Below are 27502 nucleotides of genomic sequence, written 5' to 3' on the forward strand. Positions count from 1 at the left end.
AAAAATAAGAGTAGAAGTCACATGCCTTGCCTCGATGGTGACACAGTAAGTGTGATTCGATGTTCTGCTGCAGCAACCCTGCTGACAATATCAGCATGGGTGAGTCCAACAAGAGTCTCCCCATCTATCGCAACAACCCGGTCCCCAACCTGTAGATGGCCTTCACGTGCCGCTGCACCCTCTGGGACAATGTGACCTGCATGTGCGTAGACATGTAAACCTCACACCATTAAACTACACAACACCATCTGTCTGTGACTTTTCTACCCAGCCTGCATTTTTCGAAATATCATTCTTCATTGGAGAGGCATAAAATTCATTAATGAAGCAATAACTTATATGCATAATAAATGTCATTGTACACTGTGTTCAATCATTTTGGAATCATACTAAAATAACATAACTTGGTGTCTGTCTGTCTGTCTGACGATTTTTGACCGCGATACATTCAGTCATTACTTATCCAATCTCAACCAAACTTGAGAGGACTAAGTGTCACACGATGAAGGTTGTAGCAAATTCATTTACTTCCCTCCCCAAGGGGGGTTTCTCTGCCAAGGGGGGTTTCCCCGCCAATGGGGATGAGTGTTGAGGTGAATATCCACGTTAAGTTAGCTTTATCGTGGAGTTTTTCCAAGGCCACTTCTAATAGCCAAACTAATGATAATAGCATAATATTAATGTTATTACAAAACAATATTAATACTAATAATATCCCGTCTCCCAAGGCATGTTTTCTCCTGGAACAAATGCCATGTTAACATGTATAAATAGCTTACGGTGCCATTTTTGTGGGAGCACCTCTACCAGAAGTAAATATATTATAAACCACAAACATGTATGATTGATTACCTTTTTAAACAGTTGCTAATGCTGTTTAACACTAAACTGAAATACATTTGGAGGAATCCGAACATCAGTATATGCTTATCACGTCGACAAATGCACCTGGTCAAAATCTACTGTAGTCTATACACTGATGTATATCTATTTATATAAAACACAGTTTGTGTGTGTGTGTGTGTGTGTGTGTGTGTGTGTGTGTGTGTGTGTGTGTAATGTTACCGATAGACTCCGAAACGGAGAGGCTCACGTGCTTGATATTTGGCATAGACATGGCCATTGAGCCTGGGACGAACATGGCCGACCTCAAAATATTTGACGATCCATATTTTTTATTCATATTTACCTCAGCGCATTTCAGCGAAGTACCCACTAATCTCAGCCGGTGTCAGAACAGCTTGCTGATTCGCTCAGAGCGATCACGTGATGTTCCATCCCCGCCACTAGACTGATTCGCTCAGAGCGATCACGTGATGTGACCATTGCCATTCACTCCACATAGGTGGAGATGCAGTTACCGGGCGCCATCTTGGTTGGCATTCGATGCTGGGCGATGGTGATTTCCGTGACACGTTTGCACGTAATTCAGAGCGAAAAGCGATCGTGTTTTGTGTCGATTTTTGTCGATTTTGTGCGATATGAATTAAATGTTTTTGATAGGGACCGGTAATTCCGCCAGGGGCGCTGCGCACACTACTTACGTCAGTCACGCTGTGCATGGCACTCTGTGACCGCCGTTGCGGTGCAATGCTTTGCGGGCAAATCGTTTTTATGCCATGGTATGTCATATTTTGGACTTAACCACTCTTCATGACTGATAATGTGACATATACACACTCATGGCTACCACCGAGACGGATCCTGGTTTCACGTGAGTAATATTTACCATATTTGCTCGATTTTTGAAACCGATGCATGCAAATATCGTGTCTATACCACACCTAAAATATTTTTTAGAAAGAATAAGCACATCTCCCCTTTGAAAGTGCCCCCTGAAGTGTGTCCAGGTGGAATTTCTAAGTCGTAGGTCTTAGCAACACTCAGCAATCTTTTACCGCATGGATTTATCTCGAGTATTTACTAAACTGTGCTAAGTTAAAGTTGCGTACATATTTCAGCAGTTTTCAATGTAAATCGGTGTAATGTAACCTCCCCCCTCCCCTCCCCCCCTACCCCTCCCCTCTCCCCCTCCCACACCCTTCCCCCTCCCCCCTTCCCCCTCCCCTCTCCCTCCCATCCCTCACCCTCCACCCCTCCCCCTTCCCCCCTCCCCTCGCCCCTCCCCCCTCCCCCTTCTCCTCCCCTCCCCCCTACCCCTCCCCCCTTACCCCTCCCCCTTCTCCTCCCCTCCCCCCTACCCCTCCGCCTCTCCCCTCCCACCCCTTCCCATCCCTCACCCTCCCCATCCCCCCCTCCCCCTCCCCCCTCCCACCCCTTCCCATCCCTCACCATCCCCCCCTCTTCTCCCCTCTCCCCCTCCCCCTCTTCTCCCCTCTCCCCCTCCCCCTCTTCTCCCCTCCTCCCCGTTCCCCTCCCCCCCCCGTTCCCCTCCCCCCGTTCCCCTCCCCCCCTCTCCCCGTTCCCCTCCACTCCCCTCCCCCCTCCCCCGCCCGGCAATGCCGGGTACTTCTGCTAGTCATCTATATTAGAGTCCCTGTATATAGAGTTGTGTCAACTCAAATTTGGACGCCATTTTGTGTCTAAGTGTGTCGGACTAGATATACATGTACATTCGCGATATGGGGTGATATATTCTAAACGTGCTAAAAAAAATTTTACTACACATATTTAGTCTTATTATTACATACAGGTGATATTTGTTTTGTCAAAAACTCAGCTATTGCCGTGAAAAAGAGCTGTGTGGTGATATTAAAAGTGGTATGGCAATGCATATTACAAGCCAACACTGCATATAAGAGCTAACATTATAAGTACTAGGGCATTGCCCGTACGTGGGTGCCCGTTCCTTGCCAAAAAAAAAAAAAAAAACGCTACCCGTACGCTCTACCCCGCCCGTATGCCCGTAAACAAAAAAAACAACGCTCTTCGCTTCCGCCCTTCGCTCTGACTGAATTGGGAGAAATAATGCGCATAAGAAATCGAATTACGAACCGTAATGGCGGTCAGCTCGTAACGCGCTCAGCTCCGCTCGCTCTCACATCGGCCACGCCTACGCAACAAAGCGTTCTGTGATTGGCTGCCGGAAGTGAAGTCTTCACTGTCCGGAAGGTCGCAAATCGCAGTTAGGATGAATCGTTTTAATTTAATCGCAGTTTGAATTCGTTTTAAAACATAGTTTAACGGCAACATAGTTTTCCAACGTGAAATAAATGAATACGCTCTCAAATGTGCCGTCCGAGGCAGAGTCTGATCGCCACGTTCGGCACACGTGATAGCTCGCTGCTCTCTGATTGGTTGAAGCGTTTTTTGGACATAGCTCGGTAAGTACTTCTCCGATTAATTTAAAACCTTGAAAAGGCACATCCTCGGGTCCCCAGCAATATACCTGGCAAGTTTAAAGTATATCGGACCCGTGGTTGTCGAGAAACAGCGGTCACAGACAAACACACAGACACACAGACACACAGACACACAGAGATTGCTGGAATTATAGATAGAAGACAAACCAATGCTGTCGTTCTCTGAATTTTAATCACTTTTAGAAAGGAGTGTGGGCATATCCAATATTTTTTAAAGGGTGCCGAGAGCAATTCCGGTGTAGGACTTCCAGCCGACATATAGTCTAACACACTTAAAACAAATTCTGTACGTGGTATTGCCATATTTCTATAGTGTACAACTTTAGTTTTATCGACATTTATATTCAATTTCCATTGTAATGATTTAACAAGCTGCAAGTCAGCTTCTGTCTCTGACATAAGGAAAACGTCATCGGCATCTAGTAAGATTGAAACGTTCATTTATTACTACACCCTTGCCCAGAACTCTGATGGATATTGCCTGATCGATTAATATGTTTCATAGCTGGCGACTTAATTAACACTTAATTTTCGACTGCGCCAAGCCGTAATTAAACAGAGAAAAAACTTTAAAAAATACCTGCAGTGTGCACGGTTCGTCTAGCTAGTCGAACAGATATGGAAAAGCACAGATAAGACGTCGTATTCACCATAACTTGTTTAATTTCACCAGGAACACGATGAGGCCAACACAGTAAACATTCAGTACAAAACTTGGTTCATACATTCAGTACAGAACATGATTCATACATTCAGACCGTAAGAAAACTCTGCCCGTAATACAACACTCTGACCAGACCAACACTTCATCCCACTACGTTCACTCCTCACAAGTGAAACTCATCACTACTCCGTTCGCTCCTCACAAGTGAGACTCATCACTACTCCGTTCACTCCTCACAAGTGAGACTCATCACTACTCTGTTCACTCCTCACAAGTGAGACACCATCACTACTCCGTTCACTCCTCACAAGTGAAACTCATCACTACTCCGTTCACTCCTCACAAGTGACTCATCACTACTCCGTTCACTCCTCACAAGTGAGACTCATCACTACTCTGTTCACTCCTTACAAGTGAGACACCATCACTACTCCGTTCACTCCTCACAAGTGACTCATCACTGCTCTGTTCATTCCTCACAAGTGAAAAAGTACAGTGACATTGCCCGCAGACTACCCAACCGCAGACCAGGCAATGTCACTGTACCGGGACATTTCATCAATCAATGACAATATGCGGTCCGCTAGGACTACCCGAAAAAAATTGAGCAGGGTTCTTCCCACGGAAATGCATTTTTGGTCAGCTCCTAGAAGATTATAAACAAACACAAATCACTTCCCTTTAAAAGGGTTTTCAACGAACAGACAACCAAAAAAAAACCGAGCAGATAGAATTGCTTTTGAACATCGATCATCAAGCGGTGTGGGCCTACCTGGCAGAGTCTCGAGGAGTCGATCGCTTTCCAGCTCTTTCGTCTGACTTTCGCTTCCCAAATTTGTCTTCTGACTTTATCACTTGGAAATCTATACATCTTATATTTCCCAGATTGGTTTGAACAACCAAAAGCAGAACAACCAGTCATTTTGTTTGGCAATAAACAACATTCCCGTACCAAGCTGACGTTCACGCACGGTGAAGTTAGACACAAAATGGCGCCACGAAATCACGTGACCAGAAATCTCGGGTCAGCGCATGGCGCAACTCTCTTTATACAGGGACTCTAATCTATATCAGTCTATACAATGAATGAACATCATTAAATGACCACAAGGGTTAATAACACGACCCTTCCTGCTGCTTGCGTGGAGTTGTTCCAATGACTTTTGCGTGGCGTTTTTTCAAAGCCATTTCTCATTACAAAAGTATCACCTGGTGTTGGACTAATGGTTAGGGCAATGGGCTTGGGATCCTAAGGTCCTGAGTTTGAATCCCGCTGAATTAATGCCAGGTGGGGTTGACTCAGCCTGACCATCCTTCAGAGGTCGGCAAAATGAGTCCCAGATAACTAGTTATAGAGAGGCATTGCATCAGCAGCAGATGCGCCTACAGAAGAATGATGCAACCAGAAGCCAGGTGGCTGCACACGAACCACCCACGCACCACAAAAGTAATAACAACACCTGTGATAATAGCAAAAGATTAATGATATTGCAAAACAATATCTCCACTCCCCAAGAGGTTTGAGGACTTACAATATTGCCCCCCTCCCACCTACCGACACCCTTACGCAAGTATATTTTATTATCAGGAATTTAGAATGATGAGGCATGGTCTGATCTTTTCAATGACCTAATCTAACATAAGTAATAGTAATAATATTTGACAATAATAATATTAATAATAATATAATAATATAAAATATGCAAATTGGTGTCTGTCTGTCTGACCACGATACATTCAATCGTTACTTATCCAATCTCAACCAAACTTGCCAGGGGGACAAAGTCACATGACGGAGGTTGTAGCAATTTCATCCCCCTCCTTCATCCCTCCCCAAGGGGAGTTTCCGCAATGAATAAACGCAGTGTTAAGGTATATAAATAGCTTATCTTGGCATTTTGTGGGGAACACCTACCAGAAGTAAAAATTATTATAACCACAAGCTATCCAACGTATAACGTATAACCACAAACGTATAACCACAAACTATTTTATTTCATCCAACATATGATTACCTTTTTAACAGTCACTACTGTTGCTGAACACAAAACTAAAAGAAATTTGGAGGAAACCCGATGTCTGTGGGGCATTATATGCTTATTACATCCCCCACAGACGAACAGAACCGAGCCGTCTCGACTTGCTAGGCATCTAGGTAGGCCATTAGCTAGGCCACAATGATCTTTAGCTAATAAAGGTGCTTACACCTTACATGAGTCTCCTGGCCAATTTTTCTGGCCATCAGATTTGATGTGTACTGCGTATGGATTGTTTATAACTTAGATATTGGGTTGAAGAGCAGGGCTCTTGCTTGAGACGGACGAAGTGACGGGCAAGACACAAACTCGTCCGAGAAGATGTTTATTGTAAAAACCAACTCAGGAACTCTAAAAAGCCCGTTTATCGGGCTGCATATATATCACAACCAGAAAGCACAACCGAAACCGAAAGCCCCGCCTCTCAGGCGAGGCGCGCTTTGGTGGTCACATGACCGACAGGTGCAAAGGATTATAACCGCACGCGCGGCACGCTTTGGTGGTCACGTGACCGGCCACCCCGGCGCCGTGGTTTGCCCGCCGGTTACGTCACCGGCTGGAGCAAGGAGATTCTGTTGCTGGTCTCGCTTGGGGGACCCATGGGTCGCTACACACGCCCCCCCAGAATGGACTTGATCCAGGAAGGTCAACCTGAGGGGGGTCCGGATGACCCGACCGAAACGACCCCTGGCCAGTCGCGGGGGGAGGGGGGGGTCCGGTGTGGTGGCGGGTGGTCGGACGGGGGGTGCAGTGGACGGGGGGCGGCCGCACCGCGGTGGGAGAGCCAGCCGTGGCGGCTGGCCGACGTCCATGTGGGCCGGCTTTGAGGCGGTCCAGCGAAATCCGGTCCGCCCGACCGCCGATGTTGACGATGAAGGACTTGTTGTCCCGTCGTAGGACCCGCAAGGGTCCGTCGTATGGTGGCCGGAGCGGCCCCCGGTGCGCGTCGTGGCGCACGAAGACGTACTCTGCCATACGGAGTGCTGGGGGGACGTAGGATTGGGGGTCGCCATGGCAGGACGTGGGCACCGGGGTGAAAGTCGGGCGGCCTCCTGGAAGTCCGTGCGCTGGCGCGCGGCGGACCAGGGGCTGGTGGCGTCGGGAATGAACTCGCCCGGTACGCGGAGGGCCTGGCCGTACACCAGCTCGGCGGTGGACGCCTGGAGGTCCTCTTTGGGAGCCGTGCGGAGGCCCAAAAGGACCCACGGGAGCCGGTCGGCCCAGCCGTCGTCCTGGAGGCCGGCCATGAGTGCGGCCTTCATGGAGCGGTGGAACCGCTCGCACAACCCGTTGGCCTGGGGGTGGTAGGCCGTGGTGCGGTGCAGGGTAACGCCCAACGTGCGGGCGACCGCGCCCTATAGTTCGGACGTGAACTGTGGGCCGCGGTCCGACGAGATGTCCGCTAGTGCGCCGAAACGCGCGACCCAGGTGGCGATGAACGCCTGGGCCACGTCGGCGGTGGTGGTGGAGGCGAGGGGCACGGCCTCCGGCCACCTGGTGGTCCTGTCCACCATGGTAAGCAGGTAGGTGAACCCCTGCGATGGGGGAAGGGGACCCACCAGGTCCACGTGGACGTGGTCGAACCGTCGCTCGGGCACGGTGAAGGGAGCCAGCGGAGCCTGGGTATGACGGTGGACCTTGGCCCGCTGGCAGGGTGTGCAGGCGTTGGCCCAGTCGCGGACGTCCCGTCGCAGCCCATGCCAGACGAAACGTGCCGCCACCAGCCTCTGGGACGCCTTCCGGCCCGGGTGAGAGAGGCCGTGGAGCGAAGCAAAAATGCGACGCCGCCAGGTGACCGGCACAACGGGGCGAGGTCGGCCTTGGGAGATGTCGCACAGCAGGACCGTGTCCGCGAAGGGGACGTCAGCCAAGCGGAGGCCCATGTCCGCCACCCGGAGCACCTGCACCGTGCCGTCGGTGGCCTGGTCCGTTGCCATCAGGGCAAAATCGACGCCGAGGTGGACGGCGTTGGCGCCGGCTCGAGAAAGGCAGTCGGCCACGGCGTTGTCCTTCCCGGCGATGTGCCGGATGTCCGTGGTGTACTCCGACACGGCGGAGAGGTGGCGCTGCTGGCGGGCCGACCACGGCTCCGTGACCTTGGCCATGGCGAAAACCAACGGCTTGTGGTCGACAAAAGCCGTGAACGGGCGGCCCTCCAGGAGGTGGCGAAAATGGCGGACGGCCAGGTACAGCCCGAGGAGCTCGCGGTCGAAGGTGCTGTACTTCAACTCGTTGGGCAGGAGTTGCCGGCTGAAGAACGCGAGCGGCTGCCAGGCCCCGTTTACCCATTGTTCATGGGCCGCGCCCACGGTGTAGTCGGAGGCGTCCGTGGTGAGGGCGATGGGAGCCTGGGGTACCGGGTGGGCCAGCAGCGTGGCGTTGGCGAGGGCCCGTTTTGCGCCGGTAAAAGCAGCGTCCATGTCCGTGGACCAGACAACGTCGCGTTTCGCCGGCTGGCCGCGGAGGGCGGCGTACAAGGGCCGCATGAGTTGCGCAGCTCGGGGCACGAAGCGGTGATAAAAGTTCACCATCCCGAGGAACTCCTGCAGCGCCTTGACGGAGCGGGGGCATGGGAAAGCGGCGATGGCCTCGACTTTGGCCGGTAGCGGCACGGCACCGGTCCGGGTGATGCGGTGGCCCAAAAAGTCGATCGTCGCCGCACCAAAGTGACATTTGGCCGGGTTGACGATCAATCCGTGCTCGCTGAGGTGGCCAAACAGCGTCCGGAGGTGGAGGAGGTGCTCGGCTCTGGACGTGCTGGCGACGAGGATGTCGTCCAGGTAGGTGTAGAGGAACGGCAAGTCGCGCAGCATGCCGTCCATCAGGCGCTGGAACGCCTGTGCCGCGTTTTTGAGGCCGAAAGGCATCCGGAGGAATTCAAAGAGGCCGAAAGGTGTAATAACGGCCATCTTCGGGATGTCGGCCGGGCGGACGGGCACCTGGTGGTACCCCCGAATCAGGTCCACTTTTGAAAAAATGGTCCGCCCCGCCAACCGGGCGGAAAAATCCTGGATGTGCGGGACGGGGTACCTGTCGGGGGTAGTGGCGTCGTTAAGGCGGCGGTAGTCGCCGCATGGCCGCCATCCGCCCCCCGGCTTCGGGACGATGTGCAGCGGCGAGGCCCAGGCGCTGTCGGAGCGCCACACGATGCCGAGGCGCTCCAGCGCGGCGAACTCGGCCTTGGCGACGGCGAGTTTGGCGGGGTCGAGACGGCGAGCCCGGGCGTACACCGGCGGGCCCGTAGTGGGGATGTGATGCTCGATGCCGTGACGCACCGCGATGGCCGAAAATGTCAGTCGCGTGAGGGCCGGGAACTCCGCGTGGAGACGTGCGAAGTCGTCTGCCAATGGGAGGACGCAGGAAAACTCGGTGGGCGCGGAACGGCTCAAGGCGCATGCCAGGGAGCTGAAAGTTTCGGCGTTGACGAGACGCCGGCGTTTCACGTCGACCAGCAGCCCGTGGGTGCACAGAAAATCGGCCCCGAGCAAAGCCATGGGGACGTCCGCCGTCACGAACTCCCAGTGAAAGAGCTGGCTGCCGAAGCGGAGGGCGACGGTGCGTGGGCCGAAGGTGCGGATGGCGGAGCCGTTGGCCGCGATTAAGGAGGGGCCGCAAACGGCGGCCCGCCTGTCTCCGCCGAAGCGGGAATGACGCTCAGCTGGGCGCCGGTGTCGCAGAGAAAGCGCAGCCCTGACACTTGGTCCGCGATGAATAGCAGGTTTCCGGAACGGCCGGCGTTCATTGCTGGTAGGGAACGCCGCCCCGCCCGTTTCCCGACTTGCCGAACGTGCACGGGGGTCGACATGATCGGGCCTGCCGCCCGAACCTGGCGTGGAAATAAGACCAGGCCGGGTCCGGCGGGGGCTCCGGTCGACGCGTCGGGACCGGGCGACGAGGCGTCGCCGCTGCCAGTCGCGCTGGCCCAGCGGCCTCCGGGAAGGAAACTGCGTCGCGGGCGCCGGGCGGGTGGGCAGGAGGGCTCCCGGCCGCCACCCCGACGAGCTGGCTCGCCACTCCCGCAAGCTGGCTTGCCGAATCGATCTTGTCGGCCTCCTTGGCGAGGTCGCGGGGGTTCACGATGGTCGTGCCTGCCAGGGCGACCCGTACCTGGGCCGGGAGCTGGCGAAGAAAAAGCTCCCGAAACAGGTAATCCGAGGGATGCTCGCCGAGCAACGCGAGCATGTAGTCCATGCGTTCGGACGGGCGCGTATCGCCGAGCTCAGGAAGGTCGAGCAGGCGTCGTGCGCGCTCAGCCGGGGAGAGGGCGAAAGCGCTCAGAAGAAGTGCCTTGATTGCGTCGTACTTGCCGTCAGTGGGCGGGTTCTGGAGGAAGCTCAGGCAGCGGGCGGCGGTCGCGGAGCCAAGCGCGGCGACCACGTAATGGTATCGCGTGGCGTCCTCCGTTATGCTACGCAGGGCAAACTGGGAGTCCGCCTGCACGAACCAGACGGCGGCATGTGCTTCCCAGAAGGTGGGCAATTTGAGGGACACTGCGGTGTCCATCGCGTGTCGTAAATTCGGGGTCACCAGTGAAGAGCAGGGCTCTTGCTTGAGACGGACGAAGTGACGGGCAAGACACAAACTCGTCCGAGAAGATGTTTATTGTAAAAACCAACTCGGGATCTCTAAAAAGCCCGTTTATCAGGCTGCAAATATATCACAACCAGAAAGCACAACCGAAACCGAAAGCCCCGCCTCTCAGGCGAGGCGCGCTTTGGTGGTCACGTGACCGACAGATGCAAAGGATTATAACCGCACGCGCGGCACGCTTTGGTGGTCATGTGACCGGCCACCCCGGCGCCGTGGTTTGCCCGCCGGTTACGTCACCGGCTGGAGCAAGGAGATTCTGTTGCTGGTCTCGCTTGGGGGACCCATTTGTCACTACAGGGTCCTCATATGTGATTTCTCCTGGGTATGGCGACAAGTGTGACGTGCAATATGGTCTCCGCCAACCTTCAGCCCAATTGTGACCTTTATTCAACACATAACCCCATTCCTAATGGTCATTAGCATTGTTTAATACCTGCCTGAGAAAGACTTGGGGAAAATTGGACGTATACATGTATATACATATGGGTGGTGTATCGGCTAAGAGTCGCTAGACCACACATCTACCGGAAGTAAAATTTATGATAAGCACAAATGAATCAATTCCATCAGATGATAATGACATCTATCTATAATTCCAGTAATCTCTGTGTGTGTGTCTGTGTGTGTGTCTGTGTGTGTGTCTGTGTGTGTGTCTGTGTGTTTGTTTGTCTGTGACCGCTGTTTCTCGACAACCACGGGTCCGATATACTTGAAACTTGCCAGGTATATTGCTGGGGACCTGAGGATGTGCCTTTTCAAGGTTTCATATTAATCGGAGAAGTAGTTACCGAGCTATTAGTAAAAGTAACGCAAGCCGTTCGCTTTGGCTTTGCGAATGGACCAAACCATTTCATGTAAATAGAGGGGGGGTTCTACCGTACTCGCAAGCCGTTCGCTTTGGCTTTGCGAATGGACCAAACCATTTCATGTAAATAGAGGGGGGGGGGGGGGGGTTCTGTGGTCGTTACTGCCACGTGGTTTCAAAGTTTTTTTTTGTTGTTGTTGTTTGCACGCATGTTTTTTTGCACCCACGTACGGGCACGCCCTAGTAATAATAATGTTATTACAAATCAATAATATTAATAACTCGGGTGAAGTCGATGGCACGCAATCGAAAATTCCCATGCTTTCCACCTAAAGAAAAGTTGAAAGATGGTAAAACATTCCACCAGGGATAACCCAACATCAAATTATGAGTTAAAAAAAATTCTGTTTTGACCCCGGTGGCAAATGGAGTAGTGCCAAACTTTGAGGTACCGGAGCGCTGAAAAATGTGTCGCCTGTGATGTCATCGCCAGATCTACCGTCACATCAAGTTTTAACATGACACTAACCATTTGAGACCCCAAAATGAATAATACATGAAATAAGCACATTTTAGTAACATAAAAAGCTTAACATTCACACCCACTTAATCTCACAATTAACAATCCTCTTTTAAGAAAAGACAGTTCAATGCAGTCTTGTTATTGCAGTTATTTCAGTTCATTGAAGTTATTTCAGCATAAAATCAGCTGATCCTGTAGGTTTCCTCTAATCGTCTAATGACTCTAATGGGTAGTATATTTTACAGCAAAGACTTATCCATGAGCACCAAGGGGCTTTCAAAATACCTACAGGATAAAGTTGTGGGAAGGCACAGATCAGGGGATGGGTACAAAATTATTTCAAAGGCCTTGAATATCCCTTGGAGCACAGTCAAGAAAATCATTAAGAAGTGGAAGGTGTATGGTACCACCAAGATCCTGCCTAGATCAGGCCGTCACTCCGAACTGGATAACCAAACAAGGAGAAGACTGATCAGAGAGGCCACCAAGAGGCCAATGGCAACTTTGAAAGAGCTACAGGACTTTATGGCAAAAACAACAATATTCTAAGCACTCCATAAGTCTGGCCTGTACAGTATGGTGGCAAGAAGGAAGCCATTACACAAAAAGCCCACCTTGAGTTCCATTTGAGGTATGGTGAATACCTCAAAGTGAATATGGATGGAGCAAAATACAGAAAATCCGAGAGGAAAACCTGCTGCTCTCTGCAAGAAAGCTGAAATTGGGATGGAAGTTCACCTTTCAGCATGACAAAGACCTGAAGCTCACATCCAAAGCTACACTGAAGTGGCTAATGAGCAAAAAGATAAATGTCCTTGAGTGGTCTAGTCAGAGCCACAACCTAAATCCAATTGAAAATCTGTGACATGACTTGAAGGCTGCTGTCCATCAACGCTCCCCACGCAAAGTTGGTTGAGACCTAGCCCAACAGACTCACAATTGTAATTGTATTTTAGTTTTGTTTTCTTAATTAATTTTCTGAAATTTCTAGAATTTGTTTTCCACTTGGAAGTTGTGGGTTACGATGTGTAAATAAAAGTGGAAAAGTTCTAATTTAATTGATTTTAATTCCAGGCTATAAGGCAACAAAAGTGAAAATTTTGAAAAGGGGTGTAGACTTTCTATAGGCACTGTACTTAATAATAATAATAATGCATTTATTTTATATAGCGCTTTTCAGGAAGCCCAAAGACGCTTTGACAGAGTGCAAAACATAATGCATAGCAAAACATAAAGACAATTGCAAAAAAAAAGAAGAATCAATAGGGAAATATTCAAAGCACAAAGGAGGGAGAAGGAGAGGAGATAGTCAGGGGTTAGATGCTGTGGGTTAAATGTTGAATGCAGTGTTGAACAGGTGGGTCTTGAGTGATGTTTTGAATGTGGTGAGTGAGGAGGAGTCTCTGATGGTGTGAGGTAGCGAGTTCCAGAGGGTGGGAGCAGCGATGGAGAAGGCCCTGTCCCCCCAGGATCTAAATTTGGTCCGGATGGGGGGGGGGGGGGGGGGGTCAGGAGGTTGGTACCAGCAGAGCGGAGGTTGCGGGTGGGAGTGTGTCTGGAGAGGAGGTCAGCCAGGTAGGATGGGGCCAGGTTATGGAGGGCTTTGTAGGTCAAGAGGAGGATTTTGTACTGGATTCTCTGGGAGATGGGGAGCCAGTGAAGCTTGTAAAGGACGGGGGTGATGTGGTCACGGGTCCGGGAATGGGTGAGTAGACGGGCAGCGGAGTTCTGAATGTATTGGAGTTTATTGGTGATTGTTGAGGGTGAACCATAAAGGAGGCTATTGCAGTAGTCCAGACGGGAAGTGATGAAGGCGTGGATGAGGGTTTCTGCAGCCACGGAGGAGAGGGATGGACGGAGACGAGTGATGTTTTTCAGGTGAAAGAAGGCTGTCTTTGTGATCTGTTTAGTGTATTTGTCGAAGGAGAGGGTTTGTATTAAGTTTGGTCAAAATCCCATCATTGGTTCACAAGTGAGCGCAGTCTTCTCAGTGGGGGCATAATAAGAACAAATGAGTAAAATAACATCAAATAAGTAACAATTACCATCAATAAGACTTTTCTGCTTAGGTTTGACTACGGCGATGGCTAACCCCCACTCTAGCAGGGAAAATGGCCTTAAAAATGCCTGTTATTGTTGTTGTTGTTGTTTGACTACGGCGAGGTTTGACTGCATTGAGAAATTGCCGAAGCTGCGAATGTGCTTACACACAGAGAAAGATTGGAATCGTACAGGTGGAAATGCAATACACAGAACAAGTAAAGGTTTCCACATGCGGTAAAAGGCGAAACTGCTAATGCCGAACCCGTGAATGAGTCTACATGCATATCAAGAGCAGCTTCGTTTGGGTGGAAACTCAAAATCATAATTGCATTGAGAACTTTATGAAATGTCCCACACACGTTAGGATTGAGAAAAAGTGGCATCATTTGGGTGGAAACCCAAAATCTAATTTGTCTTGATATATTACCGAACCAACGAATGTTTCCACTTGCAGTAAATGGTGAAACTGTGAATGCCAAAACCATGAATTAGTTTACACATGGTAAGAGAGCAGTTTCGTATGGGTGGAAACTCAAATTATATTTGTATTGAGAAATTTATGAAACATCCCAGACACTCGCTGTGACCCTAAAATGTTCCAGAGAAGGTTTGATGAGGCTAGCCCCAAAACTGTGTGAGTAGTTTGGGGACAGACAGACAGACAGACGGTCCTGCTTTATTATATAGATGATCGTCAGTTTATGATTGAGGAACAACTTGTTTAAATTGAATGTTATATTTTGAACACAAATCGGATGACAAGTCTGTCGTTTTACCATACCTTGGCTCAGAATTCGTCCCAATCGCACAAGCTCAGAGAGGAGTGAGATAATTTTTAAGCGGTGAAACCGCTCCAATATTTGGCTATGTCCTTCCTTCCATCTGTCCATCAAAAATGAAGCAGAACCTGTCAAACCCACCATGCTTAATTCTAAAGAGTCCTAAAGGGTGATTCTAGACAGGTTTGAAAGGGTAATTCTAATGGGTTCTAAAGGGTAATTTTAATGGGTTCTAAAGGGTAATTCTAGAGGGTTCTAAAGGGTGATTCTGGATGGTAATTTTTAAGGGGTTCTAAAAGGTAATTCTAAAGGGTTTCATTCATTTCTAGGCTTTGCCTATTTCATATTAAAATGTCAAACTGAACCACTTCCTTTGGACACAGGTGCAATTTTTTTTACTCTGTCTGCTTGCCTGGCAAACAAAATGGAAAACCATTCCAAACAGAAAATTTACTGTTTTCAAGAACATATAAATGACACAAACAACAGGCATGTATAACTAACGTAACGTGTTAAATAAGGTGATGTAATAGACACTGGGTCAAACTGTGGTTAAACCCAGAATTATTTTTTTTATATGCCTTTAAACCTCTATTTAAATTGAATGATACACTTGAACACTGTAGAACACAAATTGCCTTCATAATACTTCCAAGAACCATGCAATATTATCTATATATAGCATTAGAATGCGTGGCAAGTGTACCGGGGGTGAAGAAGAGGCCGCCATAATGGCTATCTACCGACCAATACAGTCTCCGTCTCCGAAATTGCGACTCAACGTTATCTTATTGCAGTGTACAAGGGTGGTTGGTGCATAAGACTAATTCAGTGGCGCTAAACTTCTGGATTAAAGCAATCTTTAAAAAAGTGTTTTATTAAAATTTAATTACAGAAGGAAATTGTGATTCATGGGTTTCCTCTTCGTGAATTCGCTCGAACGCGATGAATTTATTGAAGCAACATTTACAGATTGCAGTCAATGAGCTCGAATAATCATGGGTTGGCAAATTATTTTCCACATTTATTCACTTAATTAAAATGGGCTGTCAACACAGTAACCCTTGCAACGCCCCCACCCCCGCCCCACCATCCCCCTTCCCCCAAACATCATCATCACCATCATCTCCATCAACTCGTTTTTATCGTCACCATCATCAACATCGCCATCGCATTATTGGATCCCTGGGAGCACCCATAATCCCAATGGGATCCCCCTGATACGAAATCAAAAAAAGTCTAAGACCAGGCGATCCTGCGGACCATCGAGTAGAAGGGCTATATCGGGTTTCATAAGAATCGGTTAATAAATAAGGAACGAGTAGGGTTACAAAGTTTGGGGGGTAGCCAACCCTGGGAGCCACACTGGGAGCACCCATGATCCGAAATAAAAAAAATCGATGCCTGAGCGATAGTGCAGGATACGTGTCATGTTTCAGAATAATCAGACTGGACGGACGACCGGAAGGACACATTCGGACATCATGACCAACTTACAAGTTCATCTCTTCGAGAATCAAGATGAGATGACCTAATAAATAGCACAAAACTATGGCACATAACTGCACAATTAATGAAGGGTACAGTTTGGACAAATATTTAAGTTGAATACCCTAATCCTATTTTCCCCATTACCCCCTAAGTTTGCGGATTTGCGGTTCACAGGGATTTTCAAGAATGGAACCCCTGTGAACAGCAAAACCCTCCTTTATATACCTGAACACTGCGTAAGGTATCGTGTTCTATGAACTCTCTAATTTAATACATGCCTAAATTACAAAGGAGAATCAATTTGGATTTTAAAGACAGCTTACAGGGTCATGTACAATGCTTTCGGGGTTCCCATCATTAAAAGGAGAGATTTACCAATGCTGGCTCCGTTATCTGGATGTTCCAAGGAGGAAATGATCACAAATCCGAAGCCTTCTTCATCATTTCGGGTAATGGTGATGTCATAATGCTTCATCCCTGCCGTGCTCCCACCCACTGTCTGTGCCAAAGGGGGTGACCGCTCTGCCCCAGATGATTCTGGGTATGCATCTTGTTCACTGTAACTTGCCCACTCCATTGTGTTTTCTGAGTAGGCTATGAGGGGGAAAAAGGAAGTTAAGCGAGATTTAACAACATTCAACATAAACCATCACATGTTAAGTTGTCTTAATATGCTGTAGAATCAAATGTTACAGCAAAAAACTGGTATCAGATGTTATAGCAAGGATTGCGACGCAAGAAAAACGAAAATCCCTTAAACTGCTACACACTAATGCTTGTTGTCGATTGTCAATAGCAAAGTGTGTCACATGATTGTTGGTAGGATAGAGTATTAAAGAATAGTGGTGCATTCTGTATCAATAGCAAAGGTATTTGAACACAGCAAGACACTTCAATCTTTATCAGATATGAGAGAATGCAAATTAATTTTTCAGCCGATATGCACATAGCATCACAAACCCAGACCCTGACAATTCCGTTCCTTACGGAATGTGGGACTCTGTGTGATGTAACGCAGCCTAAGACGTGCACGTCCCGTTCGCGCTGCTCTCTGCATCAGGGACACGGCACGAGCATGCGGAATTCCAATGGTCGGCACCCCGTCAATAGCCAGAAGCTCATCACCTGGATGCAATCGACCATCACGCTCTGCGGCACCTCCAGGCACAAGAGCCCCGACACGAATCTAAAATGGATGCAATGAAGCTTCAAGACTGGCAATCAGAGGAGACCAGAAAAGCATTGTGTGCTTCATTTTAATTTAATTTTCCTATCGAGTTCAGAGTAGCAATGAAACAAGTACATCAGAAAGTTGTAATACCTAACAAGCATAAATAATCAATCGCATATTACTGTATATAGTCCACGCACAATCCATACATTGCTTGCCAAAAAAGTTAGAAACCCCCTCTGTTGTGGTGGTGTATCGAAGACTTTCTTTTGAATGAATATCTCACCTGCAGGAGGACAATGGACCTTGTATTCAATCTACTTTTCAACAAGGCCAAACGGAATTGATGGAGTAGTTGTAAATAAATTTAGAGGGTGCAAAAATAATTGTAAGTTTATAGTCTTGAGAAATATTCCTTACCCTGCACGGTCTTGAGAAAAGGACATGGGAAGGCCTTTTAAACTCTTGCTTTGTGTTTTCAAGCACGATCGATATTTCCTACGAGTCACAATTTGTCTGAATCTTGATATTCCCCAATTTTGAGCATGAGTGATGAATTTGATTGGTCAAGATGGCGTAAAATGGCATAATATGTTATCCAAGTACTGTACGGCTAAACTGGAGGTTTTTGAAAGAGGCAAGAAGGTGATTTGTTTTCTACAGTGTTCAAGTAAATAACTAAATTGAAATAAAATAATGCTTTTAAAGGCTGTAGAAAAAAAAATTCGGAAGTTTACCGCAATTCATGCACCAGCCTTTACATCACCTTATTTACCACATTAAATCTGTTCTTCGTGCCTGTTCTTTGTGTCCTTTATGACGTCCCTAAAAAAGTTTTCTCTTTGGAATGATTTCCACTTTTGTATTTAAGGCAGGCAGACAGCAACTCAATTACCTTACTCTTCTGCACGCATGCACGCTCAGGAAGAGTTTCCGTACAATTTGCCAAATTCAGAGCCTTCTGCAGGTTCGGAGCCTTCTTCTGCTACTGCTAAACTGCAGGTTCATTTCGATTAGTGTTCCAATTCATATTCTACTTGTTCAAAACATATAATTCAATTGAAATGGAGTTCCTCAATCATAGACTGACGTCTGTAGACAGACAGACAAATGAAAAATCTCTCATAGAGCGACACTTGGCAAAAGATAACAAAGTAGAATGGCACTCAGTGGAGCATCCTTTCGACCTCAAAAACAATTGGTGGTTGAATTCTGTGACCTGATATGCAAATCGTCTTCAAATTCTAAGTTAATTGGATTAAAATTGACAATTCTAGAAATTTGGCCTATGTTGACCTTTTGGCCTATGTTAACCTCAAATATAATTGGTGGTTGTATTCAGTAAGCTGATGTGAAAATCCTATTCAAATTTCAAGTCGATCGGATGAAAATTGAGGATTTTAGAAATTTGAAGAGGTTGTTGACCTTTGGCTAGGTTGATCTTTTGGCCTAGGATGACCTAAAAAATAGTTGGTGGATGAATTCAGTTTGCTGATATGAAAATCTTATTCAAATTTAAAGTCAATCAGATGATAATTGGGGATTTTAGAAATTTGAAAAAATGGTTGACCTCTGGCCTATGTTGACCTTTTGGCCAATGTTGATCTCAAAAATAGTTGGTGGTTGATTCAGTTCGCTGATATGTAAATCCTATTCAAATTTCAAGTCAATCAGATGAAAATTGAGGGTTTTAGAGATTTGAAAAGGTTGTTGACCTTTGGCCTATGTTGACCTTTTGGCCTATGTTGGTCTCAAAAATAGTTGGTGGTTGAATTCAGTTAACTGATATGTAATCCTATTCAAATTTCAAGTCAATTGGATGAAAATTGAGGATTTGAGAAATTTGAATAAAAGTGGTTGACCTTTGGCCTATGTTGACCTTTTGACCTCAATAATAGATAGGATTCTCTCACACCACCAACTCTACCATTTGGTGAAGTTTCATGAAGATCAGTATAAAATCATGACCTGTAGGCAAGTATACATGAGCGGACAGACAAACACACAAACACACAAATCGGAGTGATCAACGTACTTGTCAAAAAATTTTTGGCCAAGTAGCAAAGTGAACTAATGGCTTAAACCCACTTTTCCCTTCACAAGCACGGTAATTATGCCAAAAAGGTTTAGTGATGATGTGCAAATCAATGAGAGAAGATAGGAAACGGGAGAGGCAGACAGGATGTATTATTCATATAGATAGTATATAACATCAATAGATGAACACAAATTGCACCTTGCCCAAGTCCATAGCTCAATGGAGTATTGATCTCCGCTATGGGTGGCCGCCCCAGCATCACATCTGTCGCTCCTGGATTCGGTGGAATATATAGCTCTCAAAATGATTGGAATCTCCCATGCTGAAATGTTTCAGGCTTAAATAACTTTGGAGCAAACCTACTGTAGAAGTATAGCTTCTAAAAAGTAATCAAATGATGAGACTTTCCTTATGGATGAGTTTCCTTGTAGTTAATTACAATTCTGTTTGTACTTTGTTCTCTTTGCAGGAAAATCACAGAGCTATGAGTGTTGTTTTGTAGAATACTTTGAACCACTTTGAATAAGTGCATTTGGATTATAGAATATGTATTCTTGTGCTAGGAAATATTAAAATGGAAAGAGTTGGTATTAAAAGTTATGTGGAGTGAGAAATGCCAATACTCTCTGTGGAGCTGGGAACTGCACACTCAGCTATTTCTTACTGAAATAAGAATCTCCCCTCTGAGAGAAAAATCAGATGTACATTCATCTACTTTGACTCTCCTCCCCGCTGGGATCTGCAGTAAAATGATTGCCAGATGGTGCCAGATGAACACTTTACCCAAGAGAATGCCTCCAAGCGGTAACTTTTCCGACCCACATCTTTCAGTTAGACATCCCAAAGCATACCTACCAGTTCTCATGGCTTGCATAATGTGAGACAGATAACCTGGCGCCATACTTACTGTGACCTAATTGACCCATTAATTTCCCTTGCCTCCTTCAAAGAGAAACCCAGCTATAAAAGGACTAAACTCTCCAGAATAGACAGAAGACTCAATTGCTTCGTCGTGTTTTGCTGTGTATCCTGTGCTGTAACCTTTTTACAATCAAGTGAGCTTTTCCATGGAACTTTGCTCAACCGTTGTATGCTTATGTATTGTGTAAGGTAAATCGTTTCTTTATCAAGTCAAGTTCTTCTCCAATAAGTAATAAATCTCTCCAACCTGAAGGAAGATGTCTGTGGACCTAGCTTAGACAAGCACGTAGACATACATCTCCAACACTACTCATATATTCTTCTTATCATATTATTTACACACACACACACACACACACACACACACACACACACACACACACACACACACACACACACACACACACACACACACCCATATAGGGGCTCAAAAAAGGAGCAGAAATACAGGGGGAATTGGATGAACAGACAAATGTGAGGAAATTTTCCTATCCTATCTAAAGCTATTTTCCTATTCAACAACGAGGTCACAGAAACAATCATACACTATCGTGCAGAAAATATGCAACATGCATTAGTATACATTCAGTATAATCATATAATACTGACTGGCTCTCCTGCAGGTTCTCCGCCAACAAGGCGAAATCCAAATCCAGGCTCTTCAGGATGTAGACAGATATCAACCTCTTGCATGTTGGCTGCTCCTAATTCGGAAAGATGGGAACAACAGGGTACCGATAACTTCATAGATATGCCAAGGCGGTGGCTGAAAAAGTTGCTTGCAGAAATAACCCAATGAGTTAGTTTGTTCTGCTAGGAGCCTTCTGTGTGAAAATAACTCCATATCTGAAAAGACATCCGAGTTAAGAGGAACTTTTTAGAACACACCCGATTGCTCATCCGGGGATGGAGGGAAGCCGAGGAGTGAGGCTGAAATGTCCTCTTTGCCAGGGCGTTGAATCGAAGGTTTATGCAAAATGGCACTGGTACGTGTGCTCACTCGTGGTCGTGCTACGACAAGGTGCAAGGGTTCACACTGTGGCCACTCTCTAAATGTTCGAATGATGTCGGAGTGAGCCCATCCATGCACATTTCGACCTGCAGCCTCCACAAGCACATCGTCTTCACAAAGGCTTTCCCAACTTGACCCCGCCATGGGGGACTGTGGACCTCGTGCTATATGGCGAATTCTTTCTCCACTTGGACTGTCCGTGAGAGTGAACCCAAAGTCTCCTGAACCTAAAAGGGGAGATAAAAGAGTAAAACTATAATCATTAAGTCTAAGGGGCCATGTATTTGTTTTGTGTCCTTTGTCCATAGCTCAATGGAGTATTGATCGCCGCTATGGGCTGGCACCCCAGCATCACATCTGTCGCTCCTGGATTCGGTGGAATATATACAGTCACGTGAAAAAGTAAGTACACCCCATGTAAAGTTTTGACTTTTTCAACATATTTCAACATCCAGCTATTTGATCTTCATTTCAACAATATTGACAGATAAAGGTGATATAATATAACAAATATCATGAAACATTTACATTTTGTAGTCCATTGTATAATTTAAATAAACATAAATGCAAATTTCGCATGGGAAAAAGTAAGTACACCCCTACATTTATCACTACTTCAAATACCTAAAATTAGAATCAGGTGCACCAGCTCAGGTGCAAATGATTAGAACATCGCTGGAGAGGATTTTGGAGGAACCGGTCTTATTTAAACCTCAGACATTTAGTTTGGTTTGCTCTTTGTTGTTGAAGTGTGTGGCGTCACAATGCCTAGATCAAAAGAGCTCTCTGAGGCCTTCAGAAAGAAGGTTATAGATGCCTACGAGTCTGGGAAGGGATTTAAAAAGATCTCCAAACAATTTGAAATCAATCATTCGACTGTCCGGAAGAACATCTACAATTGTAGACGATTCCAAACAACTGCCAACTTGTTCAGGCCAGGCCGCCCCAGCAAGTTCAGCCTGAGAGCAGACCGCAAGATGCTGAAAGAAGTCTCTAAGAACCCCAGAATGTCATCATGGGACCTACAGGTAGCTCTTGCCACTGTTGATGTCAAAGTGCACGAGTCTACCATTAGAAAGAGGCTGCACAAATTTGATCTACATGGGAGGTGTGCCAGGAGGAAACCTTTGCTGTCCAGAAAGAACATCAGGGCAAGACTAAAGTTTGTCAATGAACACCTAGGCAAAGACCAGCACTTCTGGGACAATGTGCTCTGGACAGATGAGTCAAAGGTAGAGCTATTTGGCCACAGTACCAGAAGACATGTTTGGCGAAAACCAAAGACAGCATTTGACCACAAGAACCCGATATCAACTGTAAATCATGGTGGTGGAAATATTATGGTTTGGGGCAGCTTTGCTGCATCAGGGCCTGGGCAGCTCACCATCATAGAATCCACTATGAATTCTTCATTGTACCAGAGTGTGCTTGAGGATAATGTGAGGCCATCTGTCAGAAAGTTGAAGCTCAACCGAAGGTGGACCTTGCAACATGACAATGACCCTAGCCTAAACATACCAGTAAATCCACCAACGAATGGCTGAAAAGAAAGAAATGGAGGGTTCTGGAATGGCCAAGTCAGAGCCCGGATCTAAATCCCATCAAGATGTTGTGGGGGGATTTGAAACGAGCTGTGCATGCAATTATGCTTGCTGTGCAACAATTTTTTGTTGAATAAATTATTGCAAAGTCAATCTTACATTGTTTTTTGTTCAATTAGATCACCTTTATCTCTAGTTACTGTTTAAATGAAGATCAAATATTGATATGTCCACATATGTTAAAAAGATTTTAAAAACATTTCATGGGGTGTACTTACTTTTTCCACATGCGAAATTTGCATTTATGTTTATATAAATTATACAATGGACTACAAAATGTAAATGTTTCATGATATTTGTTATATAATATCACCTTTATCTATCAATATTGTTGAAATGAAGATCAAATAGCTGTATGTTGAAATATGTTGAAAAAGTCTAAACTTTACATGGGGTGGACTTACTTTTTCACGTGACTGTAGCTCTCACAATGATTGGAATCTCCCATAATGAGGCTGAAGAACACAGGGTCTGTTTCTCTCACATCGCAGGCAGGTCGGTTGTCTCTCTGTTTTCACCATATATTCTCCAATATTGCTGCCTCTGTCTCTCAGTCCCGATCTACTCCAGGACGCACGCATTCTTCTGATGACCCACTTCTGGTTAAACCTCCAAAATCCAGGCTGATTGCACACCTCAACTCTTCTTTCCTTACTTTCCTTGTCTTTTGAACCATGTTCCAGAGGCTGTTCCGTCTTGCTCTTCCCTCCAGGGTTTCAAGCAAGCAGTGCACCACCATATCTTGTCATCCACAACTCCGACCCATGATTTTTATTACCACCATTAACCTTTCCTAACCCAGCCATCTTAATTGCAGTGTTTCCTTCCTTCCTCTTTTTCCTCATTTCCTGTTGGCTCGCATTGATTCTCAAGATAAAGTATGGACCGAGGTCTGATCACGTGCCACAATCCTCTTCATGAAACTCTGGCAATGCTGCTGGAGCTCTGTTGAAATGGCCACATGAGTTGCCTTTTGATCATACCTTTGTTACCTATCTTGCAATTAGCCAATTGCATTTCAAGTGAGAATGAATGATTTTTCCACACTTACAACACTGACATCCAATCATGTGGCAATTGCACATGTAGCGATCTGGTGATTCCCCAATAATTTTTTCCTTGAGTCACAGCAGTTGATTGCACGTGATGGTGCTCAAGATCACTCACCAATTCTCGGCCATTTTTAAACTCGCGGTGCCATTTAAACATAACTATGTGAAAGACATACTTCACTAAATTGTGCAGACAGTCTCCAGTAATTTTCAATAGGCTAGATGTGATGTTCTCTTTCGAAACGAACCTTATGATGCACAATTGTTGCACAACACGAGTAACTGTTGTTGGCTATCATGGTTTTATACAGAATGCTTTGACCATGAGCATTGATGTCTATCCTTGCAAGTTTTAAGGAAGTGACAACATCATTGCACAACATTTCAGCATTAAGGTGCAAGGTGGGGTAAAATAGCACGTTTCACGTGCCATCAATAAATTGAAATTATCAGTCTTTCCAGTCTACCCCCCACAAACCATATACTGCTAGAAAGCTTAGAGTATGAGGAATCCAAAAATACAGACAAAAGTGATTTTCGGATACAAATAAACATGTGAGCTTTAATTTTCTAGATACATACAAAAATATGTTTTTTTGGTTGACATAATTGAAACTGGAACTACTGCTAACTGCCTCAGTTAATCTGTTATTTACCCCTTTGGGTAGTTAGTATGGGTATATCAAAAGAGACCAGTGATGGCTTTTCAGTAAATTGTAATGATAATTACACAAAATATTTTTTCTTTGTTTTTAAAGAAAAATACAAGGATTTTTTTTCATAACTCAATTTGTAGTAGGGGTATCTTAAAAAGCCATCATTAATTCATCCAACATGTTAAGATGATTTATTAATGCCAAATTTCATTCAATTTGGATGATTAGTTTTCAAGTTATTTCAACTTATTTCTTTGGAAATAAGTACCAATCAAAACAGTTTGATTCTGAAAATATATACTTCAAAGAACACTTTGACATGAAAAACAACAATGTTTTTATTTTTTTATTTTTTACCCCACAGTGCACCTTAAACAATTATTTTTGCCATGCTCTACAATAAAAAAAAACTCATTAGTTTGGAACTGCCATCATATTTTGCAAGTGTTGTTGTGTATGTAGCTATGCGATACGTGATAAGAATTAATAGAAAGATAGAGGAATTTAATGTAATTTTAATGACCACAAGGAATTCAGGAAAATGTAACATACAAACTATTTTGGATGAAGTATATTATTATTATTATTATTATTATTATTATAGCATTGGCAGGATAGCCTAGAGCCCTAGACGTATGCATACTCACCTCTGAACTGTCTAGCCAGGGTTTGAATCAGAAACCAGCTATAAACCAGCTATAAACCGTCATCTTGATGTTTCGCATGGAGGGTGATTCATCAGTGTGTGCGCGCTATCCCTCGGATGTATGTTAAACTGAGTGTCCCATCTGCCAGGATCAGATGGTGGACGTTGAAGATCCCATGGTGTCCTTCGTGAAGAGTAGGCAAGCTATCTCTAGCACCCTAGCCAAATCCAGCTCTAACCTACAGGGAGCACTGCATCAGCAGCACAACTGCGTTCCCAGTAATGATGCAACCAGCAGCCACACACTGCGCATGAAATGAACGATTAATTTCAGGTGGTCGTCAGACATTATTTAATAGATTGGTGCTGAACTTAAATTTCTAAGATATATAAAGTGGTTTATTGTGTTTCCAGCAATGTAACAAAATATAACACAAGACGTCATGCAGAGCACGATAACTGCAAAATCCACACCTCTCAAAATAAAAGGTTGCTATGGATACATCAAATTGTCTATTTCATTAAGATTAAAATTGACGATCGTTAATGAAAGCCCAGGCCAATCGGATTAAAATTTATGATTTTTCAGATGAAAATTGATGACATTGGAAGTTTGACCTTGAGTTGACCTTTGACCTTTTCACCTCAAAAATAGTTGGTTTCCCAATTCATTGATGCACAATGTAATTGCTGTTTCATTCTCAAGTTAATAGGATGAAAAGTGATGATTTTTCAGATGACAATTGATGATTTAAGAAGTTTGACCTTGAGTTGACCCCAAAATAGTTGGTTTCCCAATTCATTGATGCACAATGTAATTGCTGTTTAATTCCCAAGTTAATAGGATGAAAAGTGATGATTTTTCAGATGACAATTGATAATTTTAGAAGTTTGACCTTCAGTTGACCTCAAAATAGTTGGTTTTCGAATTTCGTAATGTACAATGCAATTGCTCTTTAATTTTCAGATTAATGGGATGAAAATTGACGATTTTTCAGATGAAAATTGATGATTTTAAAAGATTGACCCCGAGTTGACATTTGACCTCAAAAATAGTTGCTTTCCCAATGTAATCACAATATGCAAAGGCTCTTCAATTTTCAAGTTAATGAAATGAAAAATGACAATTTTAGAAATTTGACCTTAAGAGAGCCTTTGACCTCAAAATCAATAGGCTTCTTCTTTATGATGAACTCTACCATCTGGTGAGATTTTGGAAAGATCGGTTTAAAATTGTGACCTACAGGCGATTGACAAACAGACAGAATAACGCACAAGACCAACCAATATACTTGAAAAATGTTCGATTTTGCAAGTAACAAAAGTGCTTGACACCTGGATAAACCAGTTCTTGTGAAACAAACCACTTGTTATTTGACTCCGATTTCAGGCAATTCATGAATTGTGCAATATATATATATATACATACATAGATACACACACACACACACACACACACACACACACACACACACACACACACACACACACACACACACACACACACACACACACACACACACACACACACACGTACATATGTATATTTATGTATATATATATATATATATATATATATATATATATATATATATATATATATATATATATCCACGATATCTATTTTTCCGTTCTCCAACCTATTGCTTTGTCTTTAAAAAAAACTCAACGTTTCGGCCAGCAACCCAGCAAGCACTGAGCCTCCACTAGCCTTCATCAAGAGAAGTTCCTTTGTTCACCTCCTCCCAGATATACCTGGGGGGAGGGGTGGGCCTATTCTATCAACCAATCACAAAGCTGTGTTGCGAGACCTCGTGACCATAGACCCATGCTCGGCTTATGTTGCAAGTGTTTTGTGTGTTTGAGCGGTGTATTGTGTTTTGTTGTCCGTGTTGCCTGTGTCGGCTATGTCCCACTTTGGCTTTGTCCTCCTCCCAGCATCGGTGTCTCTCTGGTGTATTTATGCATGAGAGGTGTATTCTCTGGTGTATTTATGCATGAGATTTATGCATTATTCCCAACCGCCGTTCATTACTTGATATTAATATTATTGGCGAAAGCCATGGGCGAAGCGTAGCTAGACAATGTCGACTGTACACGAAACTTGTGGAGCAGATCGAAGTGACCAAGGCCCATCTGAGGTTCAACCAT

The 27502-nt window shown here is 45.4% G+C and overlaps 2 protein-coding genes across 2 annotated transcripts in view; both read right to left on the reverse strand.

Annotated features, from left to right (window-relative positions):
- The window catches only part of LOC144891699 (uncharacterized), a 1187956-nt gene that overhangs the window by 45507 nt on the left and 1114947 nt on the right, over nt 1-27502 (reverse strand). The window lies entirely within an intron of this gene.
- On the reverse strand, nt 18-27502 carry LOC144891586 (membrane-associated guanylate kinase, WW and PDZ domain-containing protein 2-like). The gene is made up of 6 exons (XM_078775205.1): nt 27478-27502; nt 21273-21623; nt 20994-21088; nt 17242-17440; nt 16630-16848; nt 18-196 (listed from the first exon to the last, which is right to left on the reverse strand). The coding sequence occupies exons 1-6, from the start codon at nt 27500-27502 to the stop codon at nt 18-20; spliced, it is 1068 nt and encodes a 355-aa protein (XP_078631331.1).

Source organism: Myxine glutinosa, chromosome 4 (assembly GCF_964187855.1).
Source record: "Myxine glutinosa chromosome 4, kmMyxGlut1.1, whole genome shotgun sequence".
In the NCBI taxonomy this organism is placed as follows: domain Eukaryota; kingdom Metazoa; phylum Chordata; class Myxini; order Myxiniformes; family Myxinidae; genus Myxine; species Myxine glutinosa.